The 19,923-nt window shown below is 38.4% G+C and overlaps 1 protein-coding gene across 1 annotated transcript in view; it reads right to left on the bottom strand.

Annotated features, from left to right (window-relative positions):
* Positions 1–4,054: 4,054 nt before the first annotated feature.
* Positions 4,055–19,923, bottom strand: part of LOC134546289 (homeobox protein aristaless-like) — a 337,421-nt gene continuing 321,552 nt past the window's right edge. Inside the window, exon 5 of the mRNA XM_063389007.1 lies at positions 4,055–8,762. Coding sequence (XP_063245077.1) covers positions 8,199–8,762 — 564 coding nt within the window. The 3' untranslated portion in view covers positions 4,055–8,198. The remainder of the gene's footprint in view (positions 8,763–19,923) is intronic.

Genomic DNA, 19,923 nt, shown 5'->3' with positions numbered 1-19,923 from the left:
ACAGGAACAGAAGGGTGGTTCAGGAAGAAGAGTTGGTCAAAGTAGAAAGAGTCTACCATGCGGGGGTTGGGCGCTTGGACGGTTGTGTCCGCTTGTGGTGTTTAGGGGCACTGGTTTTTTGGGGGCGACTTAGTCGTTTCCCCCCCCCCCCCCCCCCCGCTGCCAGCCAGCTGAATCTTAATACTATTTTGTAGTCTAACTCTAAATGACATGTGTTGTAGCGCATGTGTGAGCATTAAATGTTTTTAAATACGTTAATTATCCGCGAGCTGAGACAAGGGCCTTACTCCGGAGAAACTATAGCTTCAGGTCGCCTGTCGCCTGTCAATGGCTATCGGCACTTAGAGAAATTAGTTCCCCACTATTTTTTTTTTTCCTAACATAACTAATTACTAAGTGTATTTGGGAGGGGTCTGGGTAGGGAAGACTCTAAGTGCGTCTCAGGCCGAAGCCTATACGCTCTAAGCATGCAGGTTATGAACCATGCAGGAGAGGAAGCATGCATCATGTGCTAGGAGGGGATTGGCCAGCCATGGCAACGTTTTAGCCATGACTAACTCCCCTCACTGACTATTCTAAGTTAAAACTAGATAAGTTGGGCCCAGGTAAAACCTGCATAGACACAGGGAAAACCCTGGGCACTGACATGCGGGATGCAAAATTTCATGCATTAATTACAAGCAGGTTGGTTACAGGAACAGAAGGATGGTTCTGGAAGAAGAGTTGGACAGAGTAGAAATGCTACTATGCAAATGGGCGGGAGCTTGGACATTTTGTCCGCATTTGGTTTTGGTGGCACTGGTTGTTTTGGGGGCGACTTTAGTCGTTTCCCGCCAGGCTGCCAGCCAGCCAAATAGTTGAAGAAGTATCATTATAATTATACGACCGCAGCGCCCAGGTTGCCCCAGTTGCCGCGGTCGTGTGTGTCGACTCATTGTGCTGCCAGCCTGAGCATGTCAATCATCGGCTAGTCCAATGTTGCATATTTGCGCCGCAGGACCCCCACTATTTTTTTTTTTTTTTCCTAACCTAACTAAAACTAAGTGTATTTTGTTTGGGAGGGTCTGGGCTAGGGAAGACTCTAGGTGCGTCCCAGGCCGAAGCCTTTACGCCTATTCATGCTGGGTTTAAGCCATGCAGACAAGGGAGCATGCATCGTGTGCTTGTTCGGGGATTGGCCAGCCATGGCTGCAATTGGCGCCATGACTAACTCCCCTTCTTAAATACTAGACTATAACTAGATAAGTTGGGCCCAGGTAAAACCTTCATAGACACAGGGAAAACCCTGGGCACTTTAATGCGGGATGCAAAATTTCATGCATTAATTACAAGCAGGTTGGTTACAGGAACAGAAGGATGGTTCAGGAAGAAGAGTTGGTCAGAGTAGAAAGAGTCTACCATGCGGCGGTTGGGCGCTTGGACCCCCACTATTTACGTGTATATGCGTGTAATCTTTCTGGTATGTTGCGGACGGTACAGAGAACTCGGCCGGCACGTGGCGGCGTACTGGTTCGAGGTTATTGTTGTGCATTGCGCCACGGGAGTATATTCGCAAGGAAATGGCGTTCTTACAAGTACGTATTATTTTAATTACAAGTGTAAATCAGTATATTTAAACAGTGTTGTATGAGTATTGTTTTAGCTGTGTAACTAAATATTTATTGCTGGTATGATACTTTTCGCGCTTTAGTTTGACATTGGTAATTATTTGTCATGAGTTATTATTTGATCAACTAAATCACACACCGTATTATAGTTATGAGCCCACGAGCGTGTAAATATTTCGAGTCCAACAGAGAATATGCTAGTTAAAAGAAATTCAAACAAATATCGTGCGTGGAATATTAATAATTTATACCATCTGAAACAATGATTCACAGCATGGTCTCGTGGCCGTGTGGTTAGCATGGCTGACTTCCACTCTAAAGGTTGTCGGTTCGAAGCCCGGCAGTTGCGGTATTTTTTTTGTACTTGTAAAAATAAATACGGTGCACGCAACATTTCAATAGTAATAAATATATTTGAATTAATGAATGCAAATAAAAGTAAATTTATTAATTAAATTGTACATTTCATTTCACTCCTCCTTTGTATCCATACAAAATAGTGATAATTCAATAATAACATTGATTCAATTTTATTCATAAAAGTATGCAGAGGTAGATTTTATCATACAAAAGATAGAAAAATTTAAAAAAATTTTTTCCTTAAAGAATATAATACTTTTAATGCCTAAATGGTTTGGTTGCAAAAACCTATTACGGCTCAGTCTCAGGCCGTATATGATATTTCCTTTTCTTCTGGATCAATCATTTCATCAATGTTTTGTTATGACGTTGTCACGTTAAACTATCGTCCGTAAACCGACTTTACAGACAACCAATTTTTTTTATTGTAAAAATATTTTTGCTTGAATGAAACATATATTAAAATATACAATCATGTGCAAATTTTGTAATAAATACTTAGTATTATCTCGAGAAACGTATTATATATATGCAAAAATAACCATAGTTGTACAAATTTACAATTTTTTTCATGTTTTCCAAGGGAATATTTTGTAAAAGTACAGAAAAATATTTGTGTATATGGCGTAACGCAAGGCCCTTGGATACTTTCAAGAATCTCTACCGGATGTTTAATGCCTAAAAGTTATTTTGGAAACACGTGTTTCAGAAATATTTACTCTTTTAAAAACACGGTTTAAAAACGATGTATGGAAACAGGCGTACGCATCCACCGTCAGCGTATTTTTAACTGCTTTCCTGATATCTTGAGCAGTTATCAAATAGCGTGGTTTTTACTGAAGCTTACTAACTACACTGAAAAACTATGTGTTGACATAAAATTTTATAATTATTTATAACTAAGTAGTATGTTATTGTGTATAGGTATTATATATTGCATAGGACGTTCTGGTATGTTGCAAGTGAAGCTTGAGGAAAGTGTTGTATTTCTAGAATAGTAAGAAGCAATTGTGATTAAATTGTTCTTAATTATATATATATAATTTCAACAAATTTGGAGTCACATTTCGGGACCCACAAATCATTTGGCTAGAATGTGGGTCTCGCCTACCTGGGCACACATACGGTGTGCATAAAGCTTAAGAAGATACCACTTGATTTGATGACTGCTCAATATATCAGGAAAGCGTTTATTTAAGAATTTGCCGAGGGTGAACGAGTAGGTTTTTTCCCCGTATTTCGTTTTTAATCTGTATTTTTAGAAGCGTGTAAATGGCTAAAAATAGTTTTTTTTTTCCGATTGAAACACTCAGTGTAGATTCTTGAAAACATTCAAGGACTTGCATTACAAGTTAATCTTCATTTCTCCACCATATAATGTTGTTGTTACCACTCAGATCTCACAGTTGCGCTATGCACGACGAGAAGACTGCGCGTCAGTTCAGAGGCGACGCCGCGCTAGCGTCGCACTTATCATCCCGCCTCACCAACACAGACACACTCCTGATTAGGTGGACCCCTTAATGTAGTAGCAGTTACCTAATTTGTGATTGGTACCGTCAACCTGTTCCTGCAACATGTATGGAACTGTTTTACCTGTGGTTTGGAACAACACTCTGAGGCTGGTACTGAAAACGGGTTACTTCTGCCTTGTAAACCTGTTACAGGACTGTTCCGTTGTCCTTCTTTTGCTAATTTTTTTATAACTAAGGGCCCACATCGTAGAGTTTGAGTTCGTATAATATATTCGACACTGGACCATTTCTTAGGTTATGCTAGGGCACTTACGTGTAACCCATATGTGTCATTGAATTCTAATGGTCATTCTTTTTCTATCCTTCAGACTCCCAAAATTCATTCCATTGAGTTTTCGATTTTACTTGATAGTTAAGTCATTTAAATAGATGCTAATTTTATCTAACACATTACTTTTTAAGTTAATGGTGTGAATTAAATATACAACCAAAATCAATTATTTTGGAATTATTTTGCTTTATTTTCGTGGTTAGAAGAAAAGGGTTTGAGAAAACACAAATAAAATAAAGCATTATGAAAATATTATTTCATTTTAATCATACTTAGTCACTTATAAGTCATAAAACATGACAACCATAGGTACAAATATACACAGAGTTTATTCGTGAAACGTTTTTTATTCACTGGATGTGTAAAGATATTAATATAATGACCAAGAAATTATCAAAAATAATTTCATAATATTTCATTTTGTGAACCAACTTTTTCAAAACAATTTTTGTTATTATTTTCGTATGTAAACATAGTGCTCACATTGCTAGCTGTCTGAAGGAAAAGATCAGATTACGTTAAAATTAACTAATTAAGTCATATTAGAGAACACATTTTATTGATTTCCTTTTTCAAAGTGATTACATAATTACTTAATCATTTTTGTTAATCTACATGGTTTATTAAATACTTTCAATTATGCCATGGTACAACATAGAAACTTGTCTTACTTTCCTCACTCCTAGGAATATACTATAATCTAAACATAGGTTCAGTTGCGTATTGTAAGGGATGTTTTGTAATGGCGTATTGCTAGAACGAAAAGACCAAACACTTTCTTGAGGTTCTATGTAGTTGGGTTAGGCATGCTAGATAATTATATTTTAAAGTTTCAAATTTATTCATAGGATCAAGTGTTTTATTAGCCCACCAATCATTATTAGTTTAAATAATTCATTAAATTACTCATAATTTTTATTTCATTATTAAGAGTTTATATTTGAGTGAACTCGTGCAGGTGAATATTATCCAAACTGGCATTAAAATAACGTTTTAGGTAGATTTCAAATAAATAGATACTACCTATTGTACGATCAACCATAACTGCAAGGGTTTGAAAAAACAAGGGTTGGAGGACAAAAATATCATAACTCAATTTATAGGAACAACATCTAATTCGTGCAAATTTTGTATTAATCTTATAATTTTATCTAAAACTTTTTTCACAAACAAGTTTTGATAAGACAAAACCATTGCTGCAGGGGTTTTGTATAACTGTTCGAAATTTTTTAAATATTCATAAAATCCGTTCCTTTAACACTATTTAATCCATTCCTTTTTAATGTCAATCCAAAAAATATTATCCTCAACTTTCGTCAGAAATAATTTTTTATATGACCAGCCATTGCTGCAAGGGGTGAAAAAAACAAGGGTTGGAAGGAAAAAAAACTCCCTTAGTAAGGACACAGTCGAATCCATTCAAATTATTTGTAAATATTAGTTTTAGCTAAAACTTTTGTCTGAAACACTTTTTGATCAAATGAGCCATTGCTGCAGGGGGTTTAAAAAACAAGAGAAGAATTTTAAAAAATTCATAATTTCCGTACCACGAACACTATTAAATTCGTTCTAATTTATAATTTATTGTAAAACCTTGAATTGTTATCTACATATTTTGTCTAAAATAATTTTTATACGACCTACCATGACTGTAAGGGGTAGAATAAACAGGGGGTTGAATAACAAAAAACGCATATCACCTTCAGTAGACACACTATAAAATCCGTACAAAATGTTTGTAAATCTTTTAATTTGTATCTAAAACTTTTATCTTAAACACTTTTTGATAGTACAAACCATTATTGCAAAGGGTTGAAAAAACCTGGGGTCGGAATGAGACCATAAATAAAACTTCCCTACCCGGTACACTATCAAATCCATTCTTATTTTTGTTTAACTGTCTTCATATTGACTAAAACTATTTTTAAAAGAATTTTACTTTATCCAACCATTACTGCAAGGGGTGGAAATAACAAGGTTTGAAAGTAAATAATCATGCCTTTTTTTTAATGGATATACTATCATATCCGTTATAATATATTGTAAGAATTTTAAGCTTCATCTAAAACTTTGGCTGGAACATGAGTCGGCCTCCGTAGCGCAGTCGACGGCCCACCGGGCTACGGTGCGGGGGCTCCGGGTTCGAATCCCGGGTAAGACATGGGTGTAATTTGTATTGTCTTAATACCAACCTTCAATTAACACTACCATTCCACAATGACTCGGGGTGACTTAAAACTACAACTTTAAGGGGGGGAGATTGTTGGCACACTGGTGACTGTCAAAACTTGCCAGTGTGCCATCAATCTTTAAAAAAAAAAAAAAAAAGAACAGTTTATGATGAAACGAATTATCACCGTAAGAAAAGGGTTGAAATTTTAAAAAAATTCAAAACTTTCTTAGTATGAATTTCTTTGAATTTATTTTAAACCATCTTAATATTATATTAAACCTTGGTGCAAAGAAATTTTTATACGACCAGGTGATTAGTGCAAAGGATGAGAATAATTTTTAAAGGTCAATAAAATTAAATAATTACCTTAGTTGCCACATAATATAAAATTTAATAGGCTATTCAGTGCTGCGTTGTAAACTATTGAGTTTAAAATATTCGTAATTTTTCTCTGCATGGAAAATGGGCAAATATTTAATCGATCATTTTGTAATATTGGAGAACATAAATAAGTTATGTACATTAAGTTCTTATAATCTTCAAGACGTTTATAGAAGTTTCCAAATATTTTCAGAATAAATAGGTACTTCGAAATCTACCTACGCCTGTAGGCTGTGCCAATAGCGATTTTTTTTATTATAGCCTTCTTAGCTTAAAAAGAAAGTTATTTTGGAACATCTATTAGCGTAAAATATATCTGGTTAAAAGTTAACTTTCTTGTATTACTCCAGCTTATAACTTAACATTAGATAAACATAATCAAAAGTTAACTAAGATTAATTAATTTTTATTCTTGGTAGTTAAAATTATTTTTGTAGCCAATCATATATATTGAACACAAAATTTCCTGCTTCAGGACCTGAAATATTATGCTTGGTCATTCCACATAACTATGTAACTCTGCATAAAAAATAATAATTTGGTATAGATAACAATTACATAAAAAAACCAAGGTCACACACATGTTAATACCTTTATTTCTGAGCGAGACTAACCCTTTTATGGCGGAAAACATTTAATGATTGCAACAACTTCAATAAACGTAAACATAATCATATTTCGTGTACACAATTGTACGTACAACATAGTTTTGTAAGTTCTGTCCCATTAGTTCCCAGAATAAATTACAAAACTAGAGAGATTGAACTCGCATGAGCAGTTACAATAGGACATCATGATGGACGGAATAAGTATTTACCATAAATTCATGTTCACCGATTAAAAAAGAAACTCACAAAACCATAGCACCGCAGCACTTTTAAAAAGTAACGCGTAAGTACATAGTCTCACTAACATTTATATCACAAAAATTTTCTCTCATAATAATTGGGCGAGTACAGTTTACGAGGAATCCGGATAACGAACGCGGAAACTAATATACGTATATTTAAAAAAATTCCCTGTCGCAGAAGATGAAAACAGTACAGTCACTCAGCTTCGGAGAAGATGTTTTCCGTTGAGTATATCTCTGCAGATGCTAGCGTAAAGTATTGCCAACTTAATGATTTTCTCTCGTTTGTAGTTTTTATTCTTCTATCCACCCACAGCTGCTTGACATTAGCTTTTCACACAGCCGACTTACTCACTCTTCGTTCGTGACAACTTCTTCCAGGAATAGTTGAGATCCGTCTAGCAGGTCACGGCAGTGCGAGGGCGCAGTAGGGTCGGGTTTATAAACTGCGCAATAACGCAAGAACGCAAGACGCAAGATGTTCAGCAACCACATTGTAAAGTACCTATTTATAAACTACACAAGGCGCAATAACGCAACACAAGTATTGTTCAACTTCCAACTTTCTTGCGTTCTAGCTTGAGGCCACTTCTGAAGAGAAATGTTCAGAAAATTTTAACGACGCAGATGTTACATGCTTATAAGCCCGCTATGTTATTTTTACTATATAATCTTAAAATTTCCCCATTGAAAGAAAATAACACTTTTAAATCAAATAATTAACAATCTTGCTTTTTCTTTTCAAATATAAATCATCAAAAAAATCCAGGGAAAGAAATTAGTTCCTCTGTTTTACAATTTTATGTTGTAGGCCTGGTGACGTCTTACAACTTACGAGCTTTATATCCGACAGCGATTTTTTTTTTTGCATTGTTTGCGTGTGCGCTATTACCACGTTGCGTTCCTCGCGTAGTTTGTAAACCCGCACTGAAGACTTCCAGCTGACCGCGGTGGCCTCTCAGCTGACCTCGGTGGCCGCTCAGCTGACCTCGGTGGCCGCTCAGCTGACCTCGGTGGCCGCTCAGCTGACCAGGTCGCCGTTCTTGCGCAGCAGCTCGAGCCGCAGCTCGTGCTCGCGCGCCTTGAGGCGCAGCGCCGCGATGCTGGAGCTGCGACGGTCGAGCTCGGGGGCGGGCGCGGGCGGCGACGCGGGGGCGGCGGTGGCGGCCAGCAGCGCCGCCGCGTGCTGGTGGTAGTCCTCGCCGCTCGGGCCGGGCGCCTTGGGCCGCTGCGCCGCCGAGATGTTGGCGAGCAGCGACTGGAAGCTGGAGCTGTAGGCCAGCGGGCCGCCCAGGCCGGGGGGCAGCAGGGTGGGGGGCGGCGGGCCGCGGTGCTGGTAGGCGCCCGGGGGCGGCGCCAGGTAGCCCACGTGCGGGTAGCCGCCGGCGCGGAACGCCGCCGCCAGGCCGCCGTCGAAGGGCTTACGCATGGCGAAGCCGAGCGGGCCGAAGGGGTTGGGCAGCGAGGGCGCCACGACGGCGGAGGGCGCCGCCGCCCCCGCGGCCAGGTAGGGGTTGTAGGGGTGCGCCTGCGGCCCCACCTTCTCTTGCTTGCGCCACTTGGCGCGCCGGTTCTGGAACCACACCTGCAACAGTGGGACTGCCTTTCAGCGCGCGCTTCCGCCAACCATGCTGCCTTGTTTTAGGACATAGCTGGTCTGGAATGATTCTCGCGAATAATGCATGGCCCTACCAATAGAGATTTGACAGAAACCCTATACCTGCGCGCACCTTCAGACGGCCCTTGTGGTAGGCAAATGATCTGAACACTTAACCACCTTGGGTGGCCCCTTAAACGTTCAGAATTATATATATATATATATATATATATATATATATATATATATGAGTGCTCTTATTCTACTGACATACAGCTGAGGAATTTCGTACTTATGTTCTAGCACAAACTAAACTAACATTAGGTGAAATTTGGAAGTGATGAATAATTACCACTTTAAGATACCATACAAGATATAATCGTTCCACTATATACATTAATTTTTTTAATTTGCTATAATATGTTCAAACTGCTTAAAATTTGACCACCCCTGTCGCACACTAGCGATGAGATAGACTGCGTGAAAGATGAAGAGTAACAAATTCCTCACTTCATCACCGACCGAATTATTTGTTAATAGAACTATTAAAAACATTTTTCTGGTCATGCGTAGTTAACACACATTTAAATGCAATGAAAATCTGGAACCACTTTATTATACAAACTTCGAAGTTTCGCTGCAGAAACTCTTAGAAATTTCGTACAGGTTGAAATAAATGCTGCGCCAAATTGCTATCTCGATTTTTATTTTATTTTAACAAAAGCGCGTGTAAGTGTGAGAATACTAAATGTAAACAAATAGCCTACATCTGTCATGTCTACATCAGTTGATTTTCACAATTTTGTGTATCACAAAATATTTATCTTTTAATAATCATAAAATTGAGAAAATATAGAAGACTTAAAAAAATCCTCTATAAATCTCGCATAATGCTATTGCTTGGTACAAGCTTTCGGATTAAAAGTTTAATTAATAAAGATACGCATTTTAAATTCGTTTTTTATGTATGTGGTTAACGTTGAAGTATGATGCTTGTAGGAATCTTAAATGGGCATATAATTATTCGGAAATATACTGTGGCCAGATTATTGAGCAACCATATTCTAAGCATTTGTTAAAATACTCTCCATAAATTTGTGAATGTAAAATTTTTATTATATTTTTATAATTTGTATTTTTATGTATGAATAAAGATGTTACATGGCGTTTACAGCCTTTCACGAATATCTTGCGAAAACTCACTTTCTCATTCGACCATACTGCAGTGACCGCAGCCGTCTTAGCTAATATGCAAGGACTGACGCAGCATTTATGTTGTGTGGTAAAAGCCGTGGTCTCATTCTACGATTTGTAGTTACAGTTACGGTTAACTTGATACTCATAAATCAGGGGGGGTTTGCATGCACTGCACTCTGGAATAAAGTGTTTTAATATTCGAAGAAGTGAGGAATATTGACTCAAATTGTTTTCATACAAAAAGTAACAAAAAACTATAAATATTAAAAAAAGGTTATTCTTATCTTGGTATGACATTACAAAACATTGAAAGATTAATAAATTTAGATTATTTTTTGCTTTCCCAAAATTTCGTCTTACCTCCAAATATTAGTTTATCAAGCAATGTTTTTCTCGTACCATGAGAAATTTGATGCAGGACATACACATATTGTGCAACTTGAACATGTATCTAAATTATAATTTAAAAATTTCACATTTTTTAAAAAAATATATACCTTAAATTCTACAAGTAATAGTTGGTGAAAAATATATTCGCGATAGAGATGTTTCTGAATTTCAAGTGCATCTTCCTTTTTCTTAAAAGAGGTTTTTATTTAGATCTATGTTTAACTAATAATTTTTGGAAGAGAAGTTATAAATAGACAAATTTTCTCTCAAGCTTGAAATCTTATTTAAACTTTTAAAGGTGTTTGCATCACTCTTTACGTTTCACATTGTCTATATATATATATATATATAGGTGTTTGCATCACTTTACTTTTCACATTGTCTATATATATATATATACATATATATATATATATATATAGACAATGTGAAACGTAAAGAGTGATGCAAACACCTTTAAAAGTTTAAATAAGATTTCAAGCTTGAGAGAAAATTTGTCTATTTCTAACTTCTTCTCTTCCAAAAATTATCAGGTATATATATATATATATATATATATATATATATAAAAAATTCGTGAAATACTCAGAGCGAAATATGCTAAAATTGAATTCATTCAAATGGTATAAAATGTTTGAGCTGATTGAAGCACAGCCTGAAGAATCACAGTTGATATTCAATTATAGTCAGATGTGAATTACACTATAGTTACCTTTAATACAGTTCAAAACTGTTCCAGCTACGACTTAGAATTTTTTTTTTTGAATTCTGGGAATTATTTCACTTAAAAAAAAAAAAATTAAGGAAGCTTTAAATTATTGTTACGGACCTGTTTCACGAACATCAGAGGCAATTTTGGGATAAAGTCGGTTTCATATATCTTGTCTCAAACTAGACAGTTCTGCACAATGGTTCCTCAGCAGTGTCTGTAAACAACTTCATGTTGGTAAAACGATCTTTGCAAGTGATATTTGGTGGTAGTACGAGGACTTATCAATAAGTAACGCACATAATTTTAAAAAGAAAAAAGAAATATGCAATTAATGACAATATGAACCAGAAAAGACAGTACTACCATTTACTTCTTTGCCACATAGCTTCCATGCCTGTAGAGGCATTTGTCCCAACGTGGAGTCTCACAGAGCTCCGTCGCCTGAGGGAAGAGCCACAGTGACGGCTGTCAGGGGAGGTTGGAGTTGCTCGCTGCTCCTCTACAGTTGACGATGTCATCACTGACGCCATTTTACCGGCGACTGACGAACATTATCGGTACGTGGAGACACGAGATCTTGAATTGCGCCCAGTCAGTGGCGCCCTCTAACTAGCTAATGTGGCATGCGTTGCAATGTGTCAATCAATTTGTTTGAAGTAGGTACAATATAGCTACAAAGCAGCTCTCAATCCCTCTCTAATTCTCCATCTCTCTATGTATGTATTTCTATACCTGTTTCTACATATATATATACTTCACTATATTTCTCTTTATCTCTCTCTGTATCTTGCTATATATAAATATATTTCTTTGATATATTTATCTATATATTTATCTATACATCTATATAATTCACTCTATAGCAATAAAATATTAAAAATAAATGTTTTTACCTATCGATATTTTCATCTCTATTTTACCTGTGACATAGATGTATAAAAACACGCGCGTATTCGAATGCAACGCTGTGTCAAAATACCAAAGAAATCTGCGAAGAACCTTTCACAATTTAAGTATTTGAACGAACGAACATTGACATTTTCATTAATGTAGATGTTTAACTATTTATTTTCCTACTTAAAAATTGACGTGTGCATTACTAATTGATACGCCCTCGTAGTTTTGAGAAGTGTAAAAAAATAAGCGAGATAGTTTACGTGACACAGACTTTACCGCGTGGATGTTGTGAATGGCACCGCGCTCAAAGACAGAGAGGGGGCAGGGAAGGAAAGAAGGACACGAAGTGGGAGGATAAAGGGCGGTCGCCCCTACGCGGTGTTCGGGCGTGCGCAAAGAAGGTGAGCCGCGAGCCTGCGCCGTTGCACGAGCGGCGGGCATTAGTGTCGGGGTTCAATTTCGGGATAATTCGAGTGGGAGGCCCGTGTCACTGCCGGAGCCCACGAAACCCCACAACGTCCGTCCCGGGAGAAGGGTTGGAGGGGGGAGGGGGGAAGATGATTGCCGCGCGGACCGCAGCAATTTGATAATTCGGCCCGCGCGCGTGTGTGTGTGTGTGTGTGTGTGTGTTCTCGTGGGCCGGCGCACCGTGTCATTTGTCAAATTAAAGTGAATTAACGGGAGGGACCGGTCCGAGCGACTGTGGCCGGATGCCTGGAGCCCGGCCACGCCAAGGCGCAACCCGCGCAGAACAAACATCCCTCTGCACTTTTACCAACATCTCTCTTCCGCCGAGGAATACCTGTGCTTTGTGTAGTTCTGCAACACGCGGCTACGGTTACTTTATTAGCATATACGAAGTACGTATTTTTTTAACGAATATTGGAGCATAATTTTATATTTTAATTGATGTTTCGTTCAAACATACATATTTAAATAAATAATAGAATATTCAACAATTAGGCTTTATTTTGTCGTATAATGCTTATTAATGTGCGCAGTTAGTACTGGATATCTATTCAGAGAACAGTTTATAATTAACTACTGAAGGTATGTACCCCTTTTCTCGGGGTACTGTTTTACAAGAATATTAAAAGGAAGTTTATATTATAGTTTTCCTTTAGTATAGTTTATTTGAGTATTGGTGTTATCCGTACGGCGGTATTTTTGAAATGTTGGTAACGTTTTTCAGCGCTAGTGTCGCCTGGAGCACCTGGTAACAGTTAGTGAGAATATCATTAAAAAAGTGTGTTTATTAGTTATATTTATAATGTAGTTATATATTTGCATTTGTATAAAAGTATTTTAATTATTATTGCGACAGAGCAAAGTTGGACAAATTGTGATCGGGGTAAAATGAAACAATTCACGAGCACGGCGCGCATGCGCGCGAGGGAGACAGACTTTTTCCCCTCCCTTCGTTGAAGGAGGGGAAGGGAGAGGCAGGCGATCAGCTGTTCTGTACGACGGGCCTGCGAGTGTGTTTCGGTTCGCGCCAGTTGCCTAGCTAAAAATGATTTTTGCGAGTGTGGGGCCGGATTGGGCAGCAAATAACTCGTTGATATGTGTGTGGAAGAGTAGCTGTATAGCTGGTGAAGATGATAGCCGCTGTTCTATCGCGGCGGAACGAGGCTCCTTCCGGCTGGTATAGCCGTCAGCACCGACTAGCCTGAGGACCAGTGGGGTTTAGCGAGGATTCGCTAATCATACGGAGACGTCGAGCCGATACGTGAGTGACTTCCCTTGTGATTCCCCTTGTGCCACGGGGTTATGCTGCAAGAGATTGGTGGCAGAAATAATTACATCAAGCCTGAGAGTGTCATTTTACTTCGGAGGTCTGTTTTCCCCCAGTTACATGTAACAACTTTAAAATATGGACACGTGAAGTAAATAATTGAAATTCAAATGGTAGAGACTCGCGTTGAACGTTTTAAGGGTACCTGTCCCCCGAACACTTGAGCACGTCGCGTAACCAGGAAGGCGTTTACTAACTCGAACTTGGTTTATTTGAGATTTTAAATAAGTATAAGGTGTCTTTGTAACTGATGTTAAGATTAGGGTATTTTAATATTTCCTTATCATGTGCTGGGTATGAATATATATATAGTTTATAGCATCGGGCCCGATTTAATTAATAGGTACCGGCGAATGCTTATATTCTTTTTATGCTTGTAATAGTTTGATGTCAGACTTTCAGATTAATAAATATTGTCTTGTCGTATTTGCCGCAAAAGTTGTGCTTTCTCAAGCAAATTCCTTTCTTTTGTTGTTTAAATTAAGCCCTGATATTTTTTATACCCGTGTTGAATACCGAGAGGTTTGGGTGAACGGTGTGCCGTTACTTATTTTGCTGATATGTCGGATGGCGATACACTATACCGGGTAATTTCCGGCAATTTTACGCGGTTCACGACGCTCCCTTGGGGCTGGCGGCGGCGTCAAATGCGCGACTCTGCTTCTGGGATTTGCTTGTGGCTAAGCATAGCGGTTGTGGTCGGTATTGGCGTAATTGCAATAATGCCTGTTAGCTGGATCTATAAGCTGACTAAGCCCGAGTTACTAAGTAACGTTCAGGCTGCGGGTTTGGCTGTAACTGACGAGGTGCACCTCGACGAGCTTCGCAAATTATTTTTTGAATATTTAAAGACTGAGGAAAAACGTAATCCGGAAGGCCAAGTTGAAAATAAAGTTATCATGGAAGGTATTAAAGGGGTGCCGGGGTTACACGAGACCGCCATTTCGGAGTGGGTTCACCAATTGACGAAAGAAAAGGTGGTTAGTAATTTAGAAAGTCTTGGGGTACAGGTAGATGAGAAGGATGATTGGCCTATGTTGCAATTGCAATTAATAGCTGAAATGTTAAAAGAAGGTAAGGAATCGCATAAACAAATTCCGCGACGTGTCGACAGAGAATTGGAAAATAAACTGGATAAAATGTCATGGTTAGAGAATATTAAGGCGATTCCCAACTTGCAACGGGGGGAAATCGAAGATTGGATTTTATTTTGTAGGGAAGTAGAAAAATTCTTGGAATTAAATTATAAGGTGAATCAGGAAATTTTGATGAAAAGTCTGGCAAGTAAATGTTCGGGTGTAGCCCACACTATTATTACCGACGGCATAAAACGCGAGAAAAATTGGAGTGAGGTGAAAGAAAATTTATGGAGTAGTTTGTGCCCGCGTAGAAAAAAATTGGGATTAATGCAACAATATATATTTAGGTTTCAAAATTTTGATGAAAAAACTGTGGAATATGTGAATGATATTAAGTTGTATTTGAAGGTTTTTGGATTGGAGCTGAGTGAAAGGGCGGTAGTCGATATAATTATCGAAAATATGAATCCTGATATCAGAAGGGAATGCAGTTTTGTCAAATATCCGGGGAATTTAGTGGAATTGAATTCTTGGGCTGTTGAGGTCGATAATGTTATGTTCATGCGTCGTGAGTACGATAAAGGGCGAGTGGATAATAAGACTGATGTAGTAAGCGTGGGTAGCAGTAGGGTAGGTGAGGAGGATAAGGAGGTTGAGAGTGAGGTTGTGGAGCGGGATAGAGTAATGAGTAGGAGAGGGCAAGAAAAATGTGAGTGTAGTTATTGTGGGCGGGCCGGGAATTTAGCCCGTTTTTGTTTTCAAAGAAAAAAAGTCAAATACGTCGCTGAGGTTAAGGGATTAAGGGCTTGTTATGGTTGCGGAGTGAGGGGTCACGTGTTGAAGGAGTGCAAAAAGAATACAGCAAAAGATGTGGTATGTGGTTTTTGCTGTAAACGGGGGCATTGGGCACGGAGGTGTGGCATGAAAGCCGAGCTACGTAGACTTAGGTTCGGAAATAAACATTTTTTAGCGGTGATGAGGAGTTCAAACACTTTCAATATTGGCGTTGAAATAGAGGGAAAGGCGGTTAAAGCACTCGTGGATACGGGTGCAAATAAAAGTTTTATAAGCAGAAATTATTTTGTGGAGTGCCAGCGAGAAAATAAAAAATTTAAAGGGAAGAAAATTGTTCAAGAAGAAGTGATTAAGGTGCAATTAGCGGACGGGAAAGTGTATGAGTGCGCTGAACGGGTAAGGTTGCATGTAAAAATTGATAAGTTTTCCTGGGACAGGGAGTTTTTTGTCATGCCGAATTTAGTCAGCGATCTGATTTTGGGGATGGATTTCCTCACGGATACCCAGGAAGTTGTTAATTGTAAAAGAAAAGAAGTGAGGTTTGGGTTTGAACCAAGTGTGAAAGTACCCTTTGGAAAAGGGATGAAAGGTAGGGTTATTTGTGGTGGTATTGAGGGTGTGAAGGAGCGTTTAAATTCGGGAGAGGTGAAACAAATAGAAAGGATCATAGAGGATTTTAATGACGTGATATGTAAAAAGGTGGGTAAATGCGAGTTGGCTCCCTATAAAATTGAGCTGACAGATAACACCCCGGTTAAGTGTGTGCCATACCAATGTGCCCCTCCCAAATTGAAAGCTTTCCGACAAATAACTAAGGAACTTGAGAAACAAGACATCATTGCTCCTTCCAACTCAAATTATGCTTCTCCGGCGTTTTTAGTAAAAAAGAAAAAGCCGGGAGAATATCGTTTAGTTTTGGATTATCGTTTGCTCAACCAGAAAATTAGGCTGGATCCTTTCCCCTTACCAAAAATCGAAATTATTTTTCAATATTTAAGCAAAGCTAAATATTTTACGGTGTTAGATTTAAATGCTGCTTTTCACCAGTGCGTCCTGGAAAAAAACAGTCAAAAGTTTACAGGATTTGTTACACCCTGGGGGCAGTATGAATGGAAGAGGGTACCATTTGGGGTCAATTTTGGAGCGCAATGTTTATCTCGTATCTTAGGGAATAGTTTGCAGGATTTTCAATATAAGTTTGTTTTAAGTTTTTTAGATGATATTTGTGTATTTTCCGAGAGTTTTGAGCAACATCTTCAGCATTTGAGAAAGGTCTTGGAAAAATTAAGAGATGCCGGATTTACAGTAAACCCGGAAAAAGTGTGTTGGGCGCAAAGTAAGATTAAGTTCCTGGGTTTTCAAGTAGGGGAAGGTGTATTACAAATGGACTGTGAAAAAATCGCCCCAATTGTTAATTTCCCTGCGCCAAAAAACGTAAAAGGAGTTATGAGGTTTTTGGGAATGATAGGTTTCTTTAGTAAATTTATCCCTGAGTATGCCGATATTTGTGTTCCCCTAAATCAGCTAAAAAAGAAAGGGAAAATTTTTGTATGGGGAGATAAGCAAGAACAAGCCTTTTTGAAACTGAAAAAAGCGATTTCTGAACCCCCCATATTAATGTTACCGGACTTTGAAAAAAGATTTGTAGTGCAAGTAGACGCCTCTAGCAAAGCGTTAGGGGGAGTTTTGCTTCAAGAAGCTAAAGACGGGTTTCACCCAATTATGTATGTAAGTAGAACATTGAATAGGCATGAACAAAAATATGGCGTTTATGAGAAGGAGGCGTTGGCATGTATTTATGCTATTGAGCGATTTGAAAATTTTTTAGAGCACGCGGAATTCGATCTGTGGACTGATAATGAAGCATTAACTTGGTTATTCTCCCATCCCCGCCAATTGGGGAAAATTGGAAGATGGGTTATGAGGTTAACCCGTTTTAGGTTTAAAATTCACCATCTTAAGGGACGTGAAAACGTCATTGCCGATGCCCTCTCTCGAATGTATGATTCACAGAATTTTTGTAGCGAGCCAGACGAGGAAGAGGTAGGGAGTTGGCAGGAAGATGATAAAGGCGAAGGAAGTGAAAATGAGCACAGTGATAGTAAGGAAGAAGGCGAGAATGACGAACCAAGGGAAAATGAAGTTTGTAATGTGCTGTGGGGTTTTCCGGAAAGTTTTGAAAATATTAAAGAATATCAGGATAAGGATCAAGAAATACAAAATATTAAGACTCGTATGCGAGGATCGAAAGATGATGAATTTCAGATATTTAAAGACCAAATTTATAGAGTGCAAGGTGGAAAGAGAAGGCTGGTAATCCCTGTTTTGATGAGGCCCATGATTCTACGTTATTTTCACGACTCAGTAATAGGGGGACATGGTGGAAAACAGAAAACCCTCGATAAAATTTCTGAACATTTTTATTGGGAAAGTTTAAAAAAGGATGTGGAAGAGTATGTAAAGGGGTGCGAAGCCTGTCAATTAGCGAAGCAGCCAGTGAATAGTAAGGTAGGTTTTTATTCAGTGGAAAGCCTTTCCAGGCCCTGGGAAAGGGCCTATGTTGACGTGTTTGGGCCCTTGCCCCGATCATTGAAAGGGAACAATTGTGTTTTAATTTTATTAGATGGTTTTAGTAAATTTTGTGTATTATTACCTATGCGGGACATGAAAAGCGCCAGGGTTATTTCCGCCTTAGTTGAGAGAGTCTGGAAGCTTTTTGGGGGACCCGAGCAATTGGTCTCAGATAATGCGAGTTATTTTAATAGTCACAGTTTCCAGCAGATGTGTTTTAGCTGGGTTATTAAACACGTAAACACTAGTCCACACTATCCGCAACCGAATTTAGTGGAAAGATTGAATAAGGGGGTGAAAGCAGTGTTAACGATTTTTCACCATGAACAGCATAGGAAGTGGGATGAGTCACTGGAATTTTTAAATCTTGGATTAAATATGACGCAACATGGAAGCACAGGTTACACCCCGGCTAGTGTATTTTTGGGACGAGAATTATGTCATCCCTTGTTGAACATATGGGGAATTGAGCCAACTAACTTTACGGTGTCTAGCCCCCGCCTTTTGGAGAAGGTTTGGACCGAGGTGTCAAAAAATCTGGATAAAGCTCGCTCTAAGTTAGCCCAGAAATATAATAAGGGGAGAATTGCAAACCCTTATAGGGAAGGTCAAGAGGTGTTATGCCGCCAATTTTTAGCCAGTGATAAGGGAAAATACCTTAGTGCTAAATTGCAATTTGCGTTTGCCGGGCCTTTTATAATTAGGAAGTTTTTAGGTCCAGTTACGGTGCTTCTAGAAGATGTGGAAAAAGGGAAGTTGGTGAAAAAAAGCACATGTTAGCCATCTTAAACCTTATTCTAGGAAATCTTAAATATGGTTATTTATAGTTTTCTAAGTTATTAGGGTTTAGTCTTGTTAGTATTTATATATTAGAGATTGTAAAGAGTGCTCAAATAGTTGTATTGTACGCGCCGTACGTTTTTGTTATTTATAAGTTTTTGGTAATTTTTTTTACTGCATTAATTTTGGGGTAGGCTTAGTTTAGCTTTCGGAGTGAGGTACCACTCTATTCAGTGTGTGTTCTATCATGTCTCTTGACTCGTGTTTGTGAGAAATTTTCCGCAATCTGTTTGTGATTCTAAGGCTGTGATTTATTTCCTTCTATATATGTTTAAATGTTTTATTCTATGTTTTTATTGGTACCTACCCAAAGAAATTGTTATTACCTTAGTTTTACTTTTAAAGTTTTTTTTTGGGGGGGGGATATTGTACCCCTTTTCTCGGGGTACTGTTTTACAAGAATATTAAAAGGAAGTTTATATTATAGTTTTCCTTTAGTATAGTTTATTTGAGTATTGGTGTTATCCGTACGGCGGTATTTTTGAAATGTTGGTAACGTTTTTCAGCGCTAGTGTCGCCTGGAGCACCTGGTAACAGTTAGTGAGAATATCATTAAAAAAGTGTGTTTATTAGTTATATTTATAATGTAGTTATATATTTGCATTTGTATAAAAGTATTTTAATTATTATTGCGACAGAGCAAAGTTGGACAAATTGTGATCGGGGTAAAATGAAACAATTCACGAGCACGGCGCGCATGCGCGCGAGGGAGACAGACTTTTTCCCCTCCCTTCGTTGAAGGAGGGGAAGGGAGAGGCAGGCGATCAGCTGTTCTGTACGATGGGCCTGCGAGTGTGTTTCGGTTCGCGCCAGTTGCCTAGCTAAAAATGATTTTTGCGAGTGTGGGGCCGGATTGGGCAGCAAATAACTCGT

The sequence above is a fragment of the Bacillus rossius genome, chromosome 1, assembly GCF_032445375.1.
Source record: "Bacillus rossius redtenbacheri isolate Brsri chromosome 1, Brsri_v3, whole genome shotgun sequence".
In the NCBI taxonomy this organism is placed as follows: Eukaryota; Metazoa; Arthropoda; class Insecta; order Phasmatodea; family Bacillidae; genus Bacillus; species Bacillus rossius.
This window is presented reverse-complemented; position numbering and strand designations above follow the sequence as displayed.